This window comes from Dendrobium catenatum, unplaced genomic scaffold (assembly GCF_001605985.2).
Source record: "Dendrobium catenatum unplaced genomic scaffold, ASM160598v2 fragScaff_scaffold_1028, whole genome shotgun sequence".
Classification (NCBI taxonomy): Eukaryota; Viridiplantae; Streptophyta; class Magnoliopsida; order Asparagales; family Orchidaceae; genus Dendrobium; species Dendrobium catenatum.
In genome coordinates this window covers 996,500-1,015,689 of record NW_021319490.1, presented here as the reverse complement: position 1 = coordinate 1,015,689, position 19,190 = coordinate 996,500, and the positions used below count along the sequence as shown (strand labels likewise).

Here is a 19,190-nt window from a genome sequence, read left to right as displayed (position 1 = left end):
ATACAATTAATCCTCAATTCAAGAGTAGGATCTCTCTCTCTCTCTCTCTCTCTCTCTCTCTCTCTCTCTCTCTCTCTACTTAAGTCACGGGCCCCACCTAGGCGGAAACAGCAGGCAAAAGGAGCCAGCCCTTGTTTTGGGCCAGTGGACCGATCTATCAATACCCTGCTCTCAAAGAATCACCTTCTCTTCAAGCTGAAAAGAGGGGAATTGATGTTTCATCCTCTCATACGACTCCCATGTAGCATCATAATAGATAAGTCCCACTATATAATCAACACTTTTTTGATCCCTCCTTCTCCCTAGCGTACCCCCCTTGTAGCTCTAGTGGTTCTCTTCTAATTTCTCAGTCAGTGTGGCCGGCAACTCTGAACAAGATGAGTGATCCCCAATAACTCTTCTCAATTGAGATACGTGAAACACTGGATATATGGTAGTGGTGGGAGGTAACCTCAAACGATGATCTACTGCTCCAATCTTCTCTGATATCTCATAAAGGCCAAAATATTGCGGAGCCAGCTTTTCATTCCTTCTGTCTACCATCCTCTATCTGTAAGATCAAAGCTTCAAGAACACCCTATCCCCAACTACAAACTAGATGTCCTTCATATGCCCATCCGTCCATTTCTTTGTAATATGCTGAGCTCTCAATAAATGCCTTTTTAATTTTTCCAATACCCTATCCCTCTCCTCCAAGTATTTTTCTACTGAAGAAACTAGAGTACTATTCTACCCAAATGCACCAAGTGAGATAGGTCTCTTCCTTACAACACCTTGAATGGTGTCATTGGGAAGTGGAATGATACGAAGTGTTGCACTAGTACTCCGTCCATGCTAGCCTCTTGGCCCAAAGCCGAGGTGTCTCTGATACAAAACATCATAGGTATGTCTCCATGATCATGTTGACCACATTCGTCTGCCCATTCGTCTGGGATGTAAGTTGTACTCCTCTTCAGAATTGTCCCCTGCAACCTAAATAACTCCCTCAAATGGTTGAGAAACACTTTGCCCCTGTCGGACACTGTAGACTCTGGTACCCCATGCAGTCAGACCACCTCTCTGATGAAAGTTGTCACCATTGTCACTAGCGTGTAGGGATGTCATAGGGGGGTGAAGTGAGCATACTTGTTCAATCTGTCTACTATCACCAGAATCACTATAAACTAGGGGTGCAACCGAGTCAAGCCGGCTCGCGAGCCAACTAGGGCTCGACTCGTTAACGGGCTCGACGAGTCGAGCTTATCGAGCTCACGAGTCGTGTTCGAACACAATTTTGAGCTCGAAGGCTTAACGAGCCCGAGTTCGAACACTCCGCACTATAAACCACTCAGATCGGGTTAGACCATCTATAAAATCCATGAAGACCTCCTCCCACACCAAATCAAGTAGAGCCATGGGTTGAAGTAATACCCCTGGATCCATGGCCATAACTTATTCCTCTGACATGCCTTACAACTGGCTACCAACTCCTCCACATCTTTGTGCATCCATTTTTAATACAACTCTGCTGCCAGACTCCTGTAGGTCTTCTGCACCCCTGAGTGACCCCCAACCGCACTCCTATGGAACTCCTGCAGTAGGTGTGGAATATGGACTGATGTCTTAGGCATCACAAATCTCCCCTGGTATAGCAATGTCTCCCTTCAAGAGAATAGCCATGATAGTTATTCCTATCCTTTAGTAAATCTGCCATAATCATCCTTAGCTCTTCATCCCATGCTCTGATACTAATTTGATAGGAAATAGTATAAGAAACATAAAATGATTGTTGAAATCAGAATTTTAGCAATCTCATCAAGCAGGTTTTGAGGATTTAATGGGGGAAAAATAAGAAAACACTCATGATTGAATAGTAGATGAAAGAAAAATAGCAAGATACAATTGATCCTCAATTCGAGAGGATGATCTATCTCTCCAAAATCTCTAGGCGCCGCTAGAGACCAAGAACATCAAAGCACCAAAAAAAACTTAAAAAACTCAAGATAACTCTAACCTCAATCCAACCCTACAACATAAAGCATACAAATTAAACTCCCAATTCCCAAAAGACAAAACAACCCTTCTAAATTCAAAATTCAAAATTCTCTCTCTCTCTCTCTCTCTCTCTCTCCCCTTAAGCCGCGGGCCCCACCTGAGCGGAAACAATAGGCTTCCGCCTGTTGTATACAAGGGGCTGGCCTTTGTTTTGGGCCGGCTGGACCGATCCCTCCTGGACCGGTCTATCATTACCAAACAAAAAAAAATGTTGATAATAACTAGGAATGCATGATGGTATTGTATGAAAATTAATCATATATTGGTAAAGACAATGCTTATCAAACATTCATTAAAAACTGATATTATAAGCTTGGACATGAGACTGACAATAAACATCAACCAAGTATATTGATAATCATCGTGAAAGCAAACCATTTCACTTCACCACAGCCTCACTGTACAGAACTTTTTTTCCATCTTCAAATTATTATAAAAAAAAAAAAACCTAGTTGACGATAGCTGAATTAGAATCAACCTGCTCTTGTTATTTCAAAACCTAGGTATATTCAACCAGCAAATTGAAGAGTAGACGCTTTTAAAGTAATAAACATAAGTTAAATGTGTTGCAGCAACAATAGAAATCTAGCAAGCCAGATTGTTTCGGATGAATAACAACAACAACAATATTAAGATTTATACCACTACGTGGGGTTGGCTACATGAATCTTTTTTCTCCATTGTGTCATTATAAGAGTCAATAAAGAAATGTAATTTTTAATATTTTCTAACCAAGTCTTTTTAGATCTATCTCTACCTTTCTTAACATAAGTCAAATCTCATACATCTACTCTTCTAATCAGGTCATCGGAAGGCATCCTTTTTATGTGACCAAATCATCTAATGCGACTCTCTCTAATCTTATCAGTCATTAGAGCTACTCCAACCTTTTCACATATAGGCTCGTTTTGTATATTGTCTCTAAGAGTACAACCACTCATCCAAATTGGCATCCTCATCTATGCTTCATTTTTAATGGCCAATATTTTGCGCCATAAATCATTGTAGGTCTCACCACCATCTTATAAAATTTTCCCTTTAAGTATGAGACAACAAGCCCGATGAATTCCTCCACTTCAACCATCCAACTTGAATTCTACTAATAATATCCCCATCTATTTCACCATCACTCTGAACAATAGACCTAATATATCTAAAATATGTACTCTTATTAATAACATGATTTCCCAAAGTCATAATCCCCCCACTAGATTTATTACTACTAAAATTACACTTCATATATTCAATTTTAAATCTACTCAAACGAAAATCTTTAGACCCTAAGGTTGACCTCAATAATTCAAGTTTACCTTTGACTCCCTCTCTAGTCCTATCAACAAGAAAAATATCATCAACAAAAAGCAAATACCAAAGCACAACCTCTTGCAAATGTCTAGTGAGAACATTCATGACTAGAGCAAAAAGATATGGGCTTAAGGCTGATCCATGATGTAATCCATTTCAAATAGCAAAATATTTGGTCAACCCATCTTGTGTTTGAACACAAGTAGTAGTTCTTGCATACATATCCTCAATAACTTCAATATAAGCATTATTAGCCCCTTTCTTTTTCTAGAACTCTCCATAGCACTTCTCTTGGAACTTTATCATATGCTTTCTCTAAATTAATAAATATTATATGCAGATCCTAGTTATGCTCTCTATACTTCTCCAACAAACTGATAGGAAACACTTGTAGATCTCAAGTTTTTCGTATCAATCTTCAGAAAACAGCGAGATTTCTCCACAAAAATCCACACAAAAACATGAAAATAATAGATTATTTGTATTATTTGATGAAAAGGAAGCGAAAAATAACAAGATACAATTGATCCTCTATTCGAGAGGAGGATTGATCTCTCCCAATCTCTAGATGCCACTAGAGCCCAAAGGAAAACCTATATCTAGATCTCAAATTTCAGCCAAATTCAAGATGTACTAGTCCTAGGAAAACAAATTATTTAATACATACAGTTAAAAAGGAAATCTCTAAACAATCCCTACATTCAAATTTCCCTCCTAACTCCCTAAAAAATCCTTCCTAAATTGCTCCGTGGGATTTACGGTTCGGTCGACAACACAGACAGGCGGGAAACGTCTGCCTGTTTCACATGATCCGGTCCATATGGAACCGGCTAGACCTGTCCAAATGACCGGTCTAACAATACTCCCCTCCCAAAGATCTACCTTGTCCGCAAGGTGGAAAGACGACACCCCTCCATTCCTTCTTCATCGCAAACGGTAAGAACCTGAAGAGTTCGATCCTTACACATATGCCCCGGCGTATACCTCTCGTCACATCTGAAACAGATCCCATTCGCCCTCTTCTCCTGTAATTTTGTTTCTGTGAGCTTCTTGAAATTGTCCCCAGGTCTTCCTCCGGTAGTCTTCTCCTTCAAAGTCTCTCTAAGAGTATCCGGTGTTGGCTCCTTGAGTACTAAAAAGGTGGTGGTCATCGTGTACGAGCCTACTGAGCTAATGCCTCCAGTTTCTCTCTCATGGTGCCTCTGATCCTCCACCAAGTTAGCTAGTTCCATAGCCTCTCCCAAGTCACGATGCCTCATTACTCTAACCGCTGCCCAAATCTCTGATGTAAGTCCCTTCATAAAATTTTCCTCTAACACTGTCTCAGGAAGGCAATACAATCGGCTAGCAAGGTACTCGAATCTCTCCCAGTACTCCGTCACTAAACCCTCTTGTGTCAAGGCGAAGAACTGCTCGTAGAAGTCTTCTCCCCTACCAGTTCGGAAATGTTCTACCAAACAATCCTTGAGCTCTCTCCAACTCCATATGGGTCGTCGCATGTCCCTCCACTGATACCAAGACAATCTCTTCCCTTCCAAACATAAGCCTGCAGCCGTCAGTCTCTCCTCCTCTGTCAACCCATTGACGGCAAAATATCTTTATACCTTGTAGATCCACCTGTGCGCATCCTCCCCCTCAAAGATTGGCATCTTCAGTTTCCTCACCCTCGGGTCACACACCCATTTCCCCTAAATCTTCCATAACCCCCCATTCCTCGAAGAGGAGGTGCTCCCCAATTGTCACGATCTTCCCTCCGACGATCATACACAAACCCTTCATCATAATCCCCTATTCTTCTTTCAAAATCAGCACCCTAGCGATCAAAATCATCCCCCTTCCTTACAAATTCAGCACCCCTTCTTGTGTAGCCAATGCTCACCTCCTCCCTAGAAAGTGGGTCTAGAGGTGGCATTCTGTATTCTCCCTCCATGATCTCCACTTCTGGATATTCCCATCCCCTAAACATGTTAGGGTTCTCATCTCTTCCATGGTTGTTGCCTTGCTGGTAGTTTCCTTAGCTTCCGATGTCACCAGTTTTCTTTTGGCTACAAGCAATTTCCTCAACATGTCTTCAACCACAACGAACTTTTCCTCCATCATTTCATTGACGGATGCAATTTGATTTTGAAAATCAGCAATCTTCTCCTCAAAATTTGCTTTGAGCTGCGGAGTTGCCCAAGTTCTCCCTCCAAAACTTCCACTTTCCTTCCAACCATTGGTTCCCCTTCGATCGACGTGCTCTAATACCAATTTAATAGGAAACACTTATAAATCTCAAGTTTTTCCTATTCATCTTAAGAAAGCAGCAAGATTTCTCCACAAAAATCTAAACAAAATCACGAAAACAGTAGATAATTTGTATTACTTGATGAAAAGGAAGCAGAAAATACCAAGATAAAATTGATCCTCTATTCGAGAGGAGGATCGATGTCTCCCAATCTCTAGATGTCGCTAGAGCCCAAAGAAAAACCTAAATCTAGGAGATCTCAAATTTTAGCCAAATTCAAGATGCCCTAGCCCTAGGAAAACAAACAATTTAATACATACAATTCAAAAGAAAATCTCTAAACAATCCCTACATTCAATTTTTCCTCCTAACTCCCTCAAGAATCCTTCCTAAATTGCTATGTAGGATTTGCGGTTCGGTCGGCAGCACAGAAAGGCGGAAAACATATGCATGTTTCGCATGATTCGGTCCATACGGGGCCGGCTAGACCGGTCCAACACAAACTTCTCAATAAATGTATAGCTTCCATAGTAAACCTACCCAGCATAAATCCAAATTGATTTTGAGAAATATTAGTATCACATCGTAACCTATACTTAATAGCTCTCCCATAGTTTTAAAGTATGACACATCAGCTTAATTCCTCTATAATTCGCACAATCTTATGCATCACCTTTATTCTTAAAAATGGAATCAACACACTCATACTCCCCTCATCTAACATCTTTTTATTCTTCAAAATAATCTTAAAAAGTTTAGTAAATCAATAAATTACTTCATCTCCTAAGCATTTTCACACCTCTATTGGAATATCATTAAGTCTAACAACTTTTTCACACTTCATTTTCTTTAAAGTCTAACTTTGGTTTTACTAATACACTGATAAAAATAAAAATCTCTATTTTCATTTAGAGTGTTTAGGTCACTAAAGTCGAACTTATTCTCACAGTCTTCATTGAAAAGCTTAGAAAAATATCTCATACATCTTTGTTGAATATACTCTTCTAATAAAAACACTTTTTGATCTTCATCATTAATGCAATTCAGTTGAACTAAACTATTACTCTTATCTTTTTTCTTGGTTAACTTATAGATATATCTTTTGCCCTTCTTAGTATCTAATCTATTATATAAATAATTAAAAACCAAAATTTTTGCATCGCATATTGCAAAAGCTTCATATTTTTTATCATTTCTTGCACATTTTGATTCCACCAATAATTATTTTTACTATTAGAAACTTCTCTTTTTGATACTCCAAGCAAATCCTTTGCAACATTCTTAAAATAACTAGTTACTTTTTCTCACATTACATTAGCTTCCTCATGCACAGACAAAATCTTAATATCTAAAATTTTACTCTCAAAAATTTTTTTTTAATGTTCTTTAAATGCTCTCATCTAATCCTAGAATAATATCTATTTTATTTTTTAGATTTTGTCCCTTCATCTTAAAGTCAAAAACTAATAAATGATACTGGTTATATAAACTTTCAACCGAAATAACTTTACAATCTTTGCAATCAAAATAATCTATTTTTTATAAGAAAATAATCCATCTGAATTTTATTATAAGCATTCTTATAAGTGATGAGATACTCATCACTTTTCTTAAATAAGATTTAGCAATTACAAAATTATAAGTTATAGCAAAATCTAATATGCTCTTACCATTTTCATTAATCGCTCCAAACCCATAGCGACCCATGAATGCTTTTAAAATCATCTACCTCTCTACCAACATGTCAATTTAAACCTGCTCCAATAAAAATTTTCTTCAAGATATATATTTTATATTAATTCTTCAAAGTCTTTCTAAATTTTTAATTTTAAACACATATCCCAACTTATTTGAGTAGCATAAGTATTTATAATAGTATAAGTATCTATAATATTAATAATTTTAGCATCAACAACACTCTTTAAAGCAATAATTCTATATTCAATTATATTAATTTTTATAATATTATTCTTCAAACTCTTATTAATAATCACGCCTACATCATTTTTAGTACGACTCCTACCATAATATTATAATTTAAATTCTAAACTAATCTTCTTAGCCTTCTCTCCAACCCATTAGTTTTTTGAATGCATAAAATATTTATCTTCTCATATATCATAATATCTATTAATTTCATTAATTTACCTGTAAGAGAACCTGTATTTCACGTTCTTATCATAATTCTAATTTCACAAATTAGTTTCTTTGCCCACAATAGATGAATGAAAGAAATAAATCATTTAGGGCAGCCTGTAAAGTAACAAGGAATGTAAGTATTGTGTGTGTGTGGTGTCGGGCGTGGGGGGGGGGCGGCAGGGCGGCATTATCATACATAAATGTTAAGTTCATGTAATAACTATTGAATCCGATGAAAAAAGATGAGCACACACCGAATCAATGAAATCATCCGCTATCTCCAACAGAAGATCTTCTACTTCAGGATCCAACTTACCCAATGCATCAACCTGCAATATTGATAAAAGATTAAAAGTCATCATTCCAAGAGTTGGCATGCTCTTTATCAAAGAAAAAATTGTAAAGCATAACGTTTTCCTCTAATGGACAAACATAAGGAGAATTACAATGAAACTTAGCATCATTTGGATACAAAGTTACAAATATGCACTGTAAGCTACTATAGTCTATACATATTAAAAAGATTAAAAAGATTAAAAAGAAGTTATGCATGCTAATGAATAGGACCATAATGAGCAACTGACGACCACCTTTTGTTTGACTTCCTACATAATCTTGTGAACCTATGGGCAACCCAAGGATCCATGGTGAAGGGATCCAGGTTTTCTGTGTGGAAATCCCATGTGTGAAATCTGAAATCTGGTATATACTTAGTTTCCTTCATTTACTTTTTAAATCAGGAATGTATATTATTAGGAGAAATGCTTTCAATTCTTACAGTTTCCTCCTTGTGTAAACAATGGTAGAAGAGTGGCCAGCTATGTACAATGAAATACAAGATGAAATTCATTCCTTCATTCTCCAAACTTAGTTCCACATTTATTTATTTTTTTTATTTCAAAATTGTATCGTAGGAGGTTTTTTTTTAGATCAAATACTTCTGACATGCCTGTGTTGTTGTGCGTTGGATTTATTCAGTTTCTCTATTGTAACACTATTGCCGTTCTTTCAGTTGAAATTTTCCGGTTCGTTGGTGGTTGATCTGCTGATATACCAACAGTAGTTTATTTTTTCTACTACCTTCCTGCTGATTTCGGCCTCTCTTTGTTTACTAAGAGCAACAACACTTTTTCCTCTCATGGTATACATGGTCTCTGATTAAGATCATCATCATTCATTGTTGATTTATCTTACAACCTTCATTATTGCTCTAGATCCAGGATCGGGGTCTTCCAAGGACTGAAATCCTACTTATCTTTGTTTCTTCTTCCTTGAAATGTCTCAAAATTCTAAAAATCAATTGGGTAGTTCAAGAATCATCGTTGAATATACCTAGCATTCATCAACTGGGAAGTTTGATAAATATTAACCTGCATATCAATTGAATGTAAGAAAGTATCTCTAATGCTCACAAATTGTGAAGATATTTCTTAAGGGGAGAGAAAAGCTAAGTCATTGTACTTAAAAATGAGCCAGATCCAGAAGATTCAAAGTTCCATATTTGAGATGAGGAAGTCTCCATAATCAGGCAATGGAACTCTGTACGGTTATAAATCAATATAAATTGCATATTCCTTGCTACAGCCTCAAAAATATGGGAAAACATTCATCAAACCAATTTCCAGACTCAAGATGCTACCAGGATTTACAAAATCAATATAAGAAAATCAGCAACAAAATAAGGTATGCATTCTGTTACGGAATAATATAATCTAATGAAAAGTTTTTGGCTTATACAGATCACTAACAAAATATCAAGATGAAGTAAAATGATGATGCCAAATGCTAAAGAAGTTTGTAGAAAGGAAGAATATCTTTGAATTCATGGTCGGTCTACAAGTTGAACTTAATTAGATTTGAATATAAGTGCTGAAAGAAGAGGCTCTACTATCTTTCTATAAAACTTCTATTTGAATTCATGCGGAGGAAAGTAGGAATGTAATGCTCAACTCCCAGAGAAAATGTCTCGGACATGATGATTGCAAAGCTCAAAGATTATGAGGATAAAATGACAAATCATGCACAAAGTAAAAATAATAATGGTATACCAAGTTGCAAAAACGAGAATGAATCTAGTGTGCATATTAAAAAAAAAACACAACATTAGAGGGAGAACTACTTCAAGCTTTATAGGAAATCCAATGTGCTCAGTCAAAATGGAGTATTTCATGGACAAAATAAAGCCAAAATTATTAATGGTAATGGGCTCTCCCATGAAATATTGGACTCCGAAAAAGATGGAAGCCTTGAGAAGCAAGAAATTGACAAACTCAGAGATCTTCTCAAACTCCTTTACCGCCTCATTTGGCATATGCTATGAATTTAAAATTAGGGAATACCGAGTGGCTCTAAAGCATGCAAGCTAAAAAGCAATATATGAGATAAAGCACTTCCCTAAAGCATGGTTTGGGAAATTCAAAAAATCCACGCTAACAGTGAGATACAAGGAAAATCAAGTGAATCATACTCTCTTTTCTAAAACATTGGTATAAGGAGAACTTCTTGTTATATCAACATATGTTGATTGCATTATTATAGTATAAAATAATAGCTGAAAAAGAACCCCTTGAGATAAATCTTATAAGATCAAGGAACTTAAGAGGCTAAAATATTTATTGAGGATCGCAGTAACATATTCCAAATAAGGCGTATGAATTTCTCAATAGAAATATGTGTCGGATCTCTTAAAAGTACCAATTCTCTAGGCAACAAGGTTTTTGGGTCCCCTATTAAACTCAATAGATGAAGAACAATTGATAGTTGTGTAGACTGAGAAAGATGCTAAAGATTGGTTGGGATATTGATTTACTTATTCCATAAAAGGTTGAATTTTGCTATATGATAGGTATAATAAATCAATTCACACATGATCCAAAGGGGAAACACTTATAACTTGTTCAAAAAATCATTATTATCTAAAGGCCAAACCAGAAAAAGTAAAACTTAGCCAATATCTATACAGAAATCGATAATGATAGATCCACTAAGGATAGGTCAACAACTGATTACTGTTAACTTCATCAAAGGTGAATTCATTATATGCATAAGTAAGAAGCAAAATATGGTGGTACATTCAAGGGTAAATTTGAGCTGCTACAGATTCTAAAACTGTCGCGAGAACACTAGATTTTTTTGTAGTTATGTTGGGTATTATAAATTTTTTCTATCAAAAATATTTGGCAACTTTTTTATATCTATGTTCGCTCAGGAAAAAACGGCGCTACGGCACAAACCCCGCTTTCGCAAGCTTTAGGTCCCATTTTTTCCCGAGGTAGATTGGAATTTTAAAATTTACCAGATTTCCCCTAGTGATTGGCATAAGGGTTTATTTAGTTATGAGGTTCTATTTCCTATGAGTGCAAGCCATTATAGTTAATTACCCCTCCTACTCTCGATTAAGGATGAATCAACGTTTAGGCATGCAGCAGTTTCAAATTTTGGTTGTGGGGGATGGAAATAAACCCGACCAATATCCCATGATTATGTCATCCCGGGTATACCGTAGATTTCTGTCTACCAACACTAACAACCGTTGATTGTAGTGTCTAGGGATTCTGATTAGCAGCCATGGGTCGCCTCTTTTCAAGGATCTCGAGTAAACTAAAGTGGATAAATGTAGGTTGATTTGGTTTGGACTTGCCTGTAGTTTAGATTTAGGTTAGATCTTACAACCCTATTTATGAGTTGCATGTAGTTTAGACTTAGATTAGGTCTTAAGGCCCCGTTTAGGAGTTTCCTGTGGTTTAGATTTGGGTCGGGGCTTACAGTTTTCATTGAAAGTAACCTGTGTAGCAGGCCTTACAATTTCACTTAGAAGTAGCCTGTGTAGCGGGTCTTACGACTTTTATTAGAAGTAGCATGTGGGTTTGGATTTGGGTCGGGGGTTACGGCTTTCACTGAAAGTAGCCCGTAAAGCGGGTTTTATAGCTTCTCTTGGAAGTGACCCAAATGTTTGGGTTTGGGGTTTGGTCTCACTTTACCTACGATTTTCCCCTAATGTATTAATTAAAGTAGGACTTAGGACCTCTATTAGAAGTTGTCGGTTGAACTTTAGGTTAACGGAATTTTAGTTTAGTGGGGTTTTAGTAGCAGACATGTAATTTTACATTTAAGTGGATCTTACTGCTTTTATTAGAAGTAGTCGGGTTTCAATTAGAAGCTTCCCCTGATTCGTTCAAGAAATTAATTACTAGCCGGGAATGGAAAATATATATTATCCAGTTTGAGGAGGTGTTTGAGTGGAAATTGTCAATAATCCAAGGATCCATGGTGACAAACCTAGGATAAGATCCAGGGGATATAAGTTTGAGGTGTAGAACTTCCACATGTATGAAATCTATAAAATCAAGTGTATAAATAGTTTCCTTCCTTATTTACAAAATCAAGAAAGTATATTAGTGCAGAGCTATTTCTTTCTTTCTTTGTAATTGATTGAGAATAATTTATTTCATTTCTTATGGAAAAAGGATGGCCGACTACACAAGAAATAATAACGGGAGGAATTGATTCCTTCATTGTCCTCGCTTTGTTTCACTTTTATTTTCATCTTCCCTCACATCTTGACTAAGATGCATGCAAATAATATTATTGCAGAAGAACGAAAAAAGATAACACTAAAAGAAATCCAAAGGAAATAGCTGAAAGTTAGATCTCCAATTGACCTATAACCAATCATATTGCCCAGCATGTTTATATCAACATTTATAGTTTAAATTTGACTGCAACTTTCCTTTCGCAACATCAAATAATTACAACTAGTAATACACGCCAGAAACTCCATCACCACCCACTATAATACATAAGAATATCAACATAAAAATTCAGAGATATAACGTAAATTATCGAAGTAGCATACTCTTCAGATACAGATGCAAAGCCTCACAAAAAGAAAGTAAACAGAACCTTAGAACTTGGTGTACCTGTGAAACCAAATCTTGTAATTTTCTCTTCCCAAGAATTTGGCTGCTTGCTTCTGTCCCTTGGCTGGAACTTCCACCAGTCATGATGGTGCCAGAACTAGCTGTATCTGGCTGCAATCCTGTCAAAGATTTTGAAACTGTCAAGCCTGACATCCTTGGAGATTGCTGCTGCTGGTGAAGTTGCTGAAGTTGTTGCAGCTGTTGCTGTTGTTGAAGCAACTGTGCCTGATGTTGATGTGGAGTACGAAGCTGTGCTTGCTGCTGTACCAGTTGAGAAATTTGCTGTTGATTCAGGCTCAAGGATTTTTGATGAAGCTGAGAGGAAAGTTGCTGAGGCAACTGGCTCTGCTGCTGTGGTTGAATATGATATGAAGGCGACACTGCAGAGGGTGCCCCTGATTGCATTTGCTTTAACCACTGTTGTTGTGAAATAGTGCCTGGCATCATGGTTGACTGCCCGTTCTGAGTTACCCCAGAGAGTTGGGAGTTCATTGATGCAAGAGACGATGTTCTTTGTAAGTTTTGACCAGCAAGCTTCTGACAAATGAAACGACATGTTAATCCTCAATCACAATGCTTGCAAGTCAATACTTCAAGAAGCATTTAAATGAGAGTTGAAGATGCATGGTCGGAACATAGGATCAATTTGGTAGCACGAATATTGAAAAATTCATCAATGCGTATAATTTAAGCAGATCTTGACACAACGTTCAAGTATTCTAATAATACTCCTAGATGAGAAGCAAAGCTTAATGCTTGATGAAGGGTTACTCAACCTGCTGAAGGAAGTACACATCCTATAAAATACTAACCACTTGTTTAACTATAAGATTCTGGCAAAGAGTTTTGATTTTGCCAGATTTCTTTTCAGTTTTGATTCTAACTTCAGTCTTAGTTCTAAGCGATTTCAATATTTTGAAAACTTCACTGCATTGAAATCAACTAAGAGGTGTTTTACATGCATACGACACAAACGTTATGTCAAGATCTGCTTGGATTAAATGCATTGATCTAACAAAGAAGTGCATATATCTTATAAAATATTAACAACCTTTTTCAGATTTTGCCATATTGCTCTTCAGTTTTGCTTCTAACTTCAGTCCTAGTTTTAACTGTCAGTATTTCGAAACTTAACTGCTTTATTAACTAAAGGGTGTTTCACATGTATTCCTAGTGAAATTGAGATTATTTAGATTTTTTAAAGATGAATTATGATTAACAAAATCATGTATTTTGATGAAGAAAATCAATTTATGATTACATTTCATATCATTAAGCACAGTTTCATGGTAATCATTTCACATATAAAACAAGTTACATAGTATACTGACACTTAAGGTCTTACTTGAAAATAATCTTAAAAGTAGCCCAATTGGTCTCCAAGATTTAAATATTATGTTTACCTCAAAGAGCATCCTCTATTGAATCGAACAAATCAATAGAAACCAAGTCTGTAGTCTTAAGATCTGGCCATCTTTATGGAGAACTCCCCTCACAATGAGCTGGTATTTTTGCGCAAACTGGTGCAGGGCCCAACAATACAGTTGCGCACAAGTGCAGCCGAGTAAGCAATGAACACTTGTAGGTAGGATAATTAGATGCATGGGCAATAGCACGTGCAGGCTGTTGGACTCAAGAAAGATTCGTCAAATATGCCTTGTATTGGCTGAAAGAACAATTATTTCGAAATATTACAATTCATGTTCATTCAATTGTGAGATTCTAAAACTTGCACTGACGCCCGGCCTCTGCTAAGAGAGTTTTTTATAGTTTCGGGTGAATTTTCAAAAGGCAAATTGATACGGACATCCGACGATGGACGATATTCACAGGAAGAGTCGAAGATCGACAGCCGAGATCACTCCGTTTTATTTTAGTTTATTAATTGTATTTTGATTTAATTTTGTCATTTTCCATTTTTACCATTTTATTTAAGAGTCTTGTCTTATGTAAGCCCAAGGGGCAAATGTGTCTTTTAATTTCTTTTGAGGCCTATATATAGAGGCCCCCTCTCTTGTATTAGGCATGATGGAATTATAATAAAATTTATATTCTGCACTTGTGTTCTTTTGGGAGTACATTAGTGAGAATCCTATGAGAAGGAATCGGAGTTTTCACCAGCCGCAAGATGGGTCCAGACTCGTGGCTTGAAGTTCCTTGGAGAAGGACAACGTATCACCCTCAGCCTTCGGAAGAGTCCAAGGCTCGCAGTTTTATCTTTTATCTTTGTTTCTTTGTTTTTATTCCTTCTTGTTGTTCCTAGTCGCCATCTTCATCCTCTCCCTACTTCCACGAAATCGGCCTTAGCTCCACCACCACTCATGGCCAAGCCACAAGCCGCCGGCCCTCCCCTTGGTTTCCTCCCATCTCCACTTGCCATCAAGTCTTTACTAAATTAGTTTTCATATTTTAGATACCTATCTTAATGATCAAATTCAAATTATTTGAATTTAAATAGTTGTCTAATTTATAAATCCTATTTTAGGAAACTTACTAATTCATAGCCAATTTAAATTTCGAATTAAATTGGGATGAAACCTTACATTTCAAATTTAATTTATTAATTTAGGAAAGCTTTGAATGCCTCATTAAACTCCCTCCTTTATTCCCTTCCTTTTCTTGCAAAATTAAGTTGGGAAATATTTCCTTTCAATTCCCCCAATCCAAATTTGAATTGTTTTTTAAATAGGATTCTATTTTAGGAAATTCCTCCAATCTAATTCAAATTAACAAATAAATTAGATTGGAATTAATTTCCTTTCCTTAAGTTGGGATTCCCAAAGAGGCAAGTAACTAAAGCTTTCCCCAATTCCCCCTCTCCCTTTTACAAACCGCTGGCCCCCTTCACCTATCCTCCGCCCCCTCTCTCTCCAATCTCCCTCCCCTTTCCATATTTCCTCTCCAATTAATTTCCATCCATTAAATAATTCGCTAATTGGATATCACATGATGGGAATTAATTAATTCAAATTTCCCCCACTCACATATCCATTATACATCACAAATTATATTGCAGATAAGATAGTGCACAAATTTTACGTCATTTTTGTTAGGGTTTTATGATATGCTTCGAGGTTTTCTATAGGCACAAACACCTATGATTAATTACCTTTCCCGATAACGAGAAAAAACTTTTGATTAAGGGTAGTTGTTGGATAGACAATCAGGGTTTCAAGTACAGCAACAACAAATTTAATACAGGGTTGAAAATTTACCACCTTACATTAAAAACGGAAGGTGGAGAGAATGATACCAATTCCAATCAAGACACTATGGTTTTGTCTTCCCAGGTTACCATGAACTCTGGTCTACTAAGTCAGAAGAGTTAGTCAACCCAATATGATCAAAGAATCCTTCATAGATTATTTTATCTAAGGGAACATTTTAGACTTGTGGTAGACGTTTGTCTAACGGAATAAATTCAAGCCAATCTTAGCTAACACGAAACTTTATGCTTAATCAAGTTTATCATATAATTTATTATCCAAGGATTTTTTAACCGATGGAGAACTTGCGGGCTTTGGCTATTATGATAATTTAATTGTAATAGTTTAGGGGTTGGAAGACACAACATATCAAAGACTCTGATTATAACCATTTATTTGTGGTGTTATTTAGTGGTAAAATTACTGGTTTGAAGACACGTAACATATCCTTATTGACAATAGATTGTTTGAAAATGAATCATTTTCTCACATAATTTCTCAGTCCTAATGTGTCTCAATTTGTGTCTTATCGCCTAGTGTGCAGACTAATCTAGTGTTTCGCTTTCGTGAGGGCAATATGAATGTCCCTTTTGGGTAATGTTGACATTATGTTGAATTATTCAATGCTATGTTGTTTTTGTATATATCTGGCTTTTCTTATTTTTTAGATGAATAATACTTTTAGTTTTTAATATAATTCACATTACATGAGACTTTGGTCCTTATTCATGCTATGATCTTTAGTTTAATTAACTTTTTTGCAATTACTGTTAGTACTTGAATCCAATGTCACTATCTGTAGATAATATAGCGTACCCCATGCTTTTTGTATGTCTAAAGATACTAGAATTCCTCAGATTTCTATTTAAGACGGACAACTTGAGAATCTTCTGAAAAAAAAAATAAAATCATTGTTGTTGTTGATTCTTGGGATTGCTCATCCAAATAACAATTTGATTATTATGTCATAACTATTAAAAAGATTTATGATAAAGAGGCTAAAAATGAGGTAATTTTAAAATAATTTGAAGTCTATATACTAATATGTTTTAATGATCTTCAGATATTTTTTTATGTCTAAATATATGGCTTTCACTCAATGAATCATGCTACTAAAATTTATTAGAATTGGTGCAAAACTGTGATAGCATTATAGACAAAATATATAATTTTAATTGAAAAAGATATAAACTCGAGTTCACTTTTAACGCAAGCTCTTTCTTGCTTGCCACTGCCGGTGAGTACTGATTAGGTAGTGGACTCAAGGCCGATGGTCTAACAGTAAATCTAGATGTGGATGTTGATTAAGATTAAGTTCTTAAAATTTCAAGAGGGGATTACTTTCTTTTGTTTCTCAATTATCATGGCAAAATGAAAAGCATCTTCTAAATTTTGAAGATCATATAATTCTACTTCATTCCTAATTTCAGGGCAAAGCCAAATGATAAATTTATTGATGAGATGCTAATCAAGGTCAGTGCTTGTTAACCTCTGTATAAACCAAACAAAAGAGAGGAGAAAACAAAACGAAAATCCCGCATACATACCTTGTGCCCGACGGATCCGCGAATTCTGCCACGATTCCCTACCGAAATCCTCTGCCAAAATTTTCGGAGCCCACAGTGCTGTTTGTCCTTTGATATGAGGGACTCATAAGTTTTCATGTAGTCAGTTAAATGCATAATTTTTTGCTTGAGAGCCAACAATTGACTATGTAGCTATTTGTATGAAAAAAAGTATATTATTTATTAACCTTTAAATTTTCATTCCAGGCCAAATACATTCGCTTCTATCATTCCGAAATTTTGGCCAGGGTATCTGAAGGTTATTGGAGAGTTGAGGCCTAGAAAAATAATGAGGGGTGTGAGGAATATTTAAGAGAATTTAAAATAGTTTTATTGTGTTTTGAGGTTGAGGAAAGCAATGCTCGAGAATATGTAAAGGAGATAAAAATTATGTCAAAAAAAATGAATAAGAACAAAAAGGATAACCAAGGATTCACCAAAATTCTAGAGATCAGCCATCAAACTTCACCAAAGATACAAGCCACTAAGCTTTACCACATATTTTTGTACAAGCAATAATAATTTCTATTTAATGAATTAAAAAAAAAATTCTGTTTATAGACTTTTTCCAATCCGAAAAAAAGTTTGAAAATTCTTAAGAGCTAATAAAACATTATTTACATGGATTGATGACTTGTCATAATATAGAATGAAAGAAAATAAGTGCAATAAATAAATTTAAAATTTTCAAATACATAAAAATTCGGATTGGCTAAATAAAGCAAATGGACTAATCCTCAAATAAACAAGTTATGAAGATTTTTACCTCCTTAATTGGTATATCTCATCCATCCATCAAGAGACTTTAATTTAAGCTACTTAATTATACTTTAACGATTTTAGAATAATTAAGGGTTGTTCAAGGGCTTTTATGGAGAGTTGAGTATGATGAATGACAAAAATTTTGATGTAGAGCCTTGATTTATGACCTTATCCTAAGCCATTATCTTGGCGCTGCATCACTTTCTTCTGATTTGACTATAGATAAGTTGAGTGAGGACCATACTATAGCAGGAGAGAGCATAGTATGCCTTCATGCGGTAACTTAGGAAAAATGAGTGCGATTTTCAGATAATTTTGGCATTCAGTCAACTAATCAAGATTTCGATAGACTTTTGGCTTTCTTTTTTTAAAAAAATAAATGGTAATCTTAGCTTTATTATAATTCAGGTTACACGAAACTTTGGTTCTTTCATTATTTATACCTTGATCTTTAGTTTAATTACATCCTATGTAATTATTGTGGGTCCTTGAAGTCAATGTCATTGCTTGTAGATAATGGTGGCGTTCCTTATGCTGTTATCTGCAAAGATCATAAAATTTTTAAGATATGCATTCAAGATGAACAGCTTGATAATCTTTTAAATAAGATAATTAATATTGTTTTTAATTCTTAGTATTATTCATCCGGACAACAATTTTGGCATTATGTTATAATATTAAAGAGATTGATAACAGAGAAATTGAAAATGAGACAAGTTTAAAATAATTTGAAGGCTATATACTGTAATATTTTGATGATCATTGAATTTTTTTGTCTAAATATACTGCTTTCACTTAATGAATCATGCTACTTAAATTTATTAAAATTATTACAAAATTGAGATAGCAATATAGATAAAATAGATAATTTTAATAAAAAAAATGAAATAAATTCAAGGTTGTTTTTAGAGCAAGCTCTTGCTTGCTTGCCTGCCACATCTTCCATAGCCTTTGTCATCAAAAGATGCTAGCCCTCATCAAACTTGCACAAAAAAACTATATAGAGAAGACAAGTTTAATAAGTAAAGCTACC

The 19,190-nt window shown here is 35.5% G+C and overlaps 1 protein-coding gene across 2 annotated transcripts in view; it reads right to left on the bottom strand.

Moving 5' to 3' along the window:
- The window catches only part of LOC110115291 (transcription initiation factor TFIID subunit 12b-like), a 47,861-nt gene that overhangs the window by 18,800 nt on the left and 9,871 nt on the right, over nucleotides 1–19,190 (bottom strand). The window contains exons 3-4 of one of the 2 annotated variants that reach the window (XM_020848513.2): nucleotides 12,625–13,161; nucleotides 7,960–8,034 (exon numbers count right to left, since the gene is read on the bottom strand). In XM_020848513.2, coding sequence (XP_020704172.1) covers nucleotides 7,960–8,034; nucleotides 12,625–13,161 — 612 coding nt within the window. The remainder of the gene's footprint in view (nucleotides 1–7,959; nucleotides 8,035–12,624; nucleotides 13,162–19,190) is intronic. The other variant, XM_028698007.1, reaches the window with a different exon arrangement.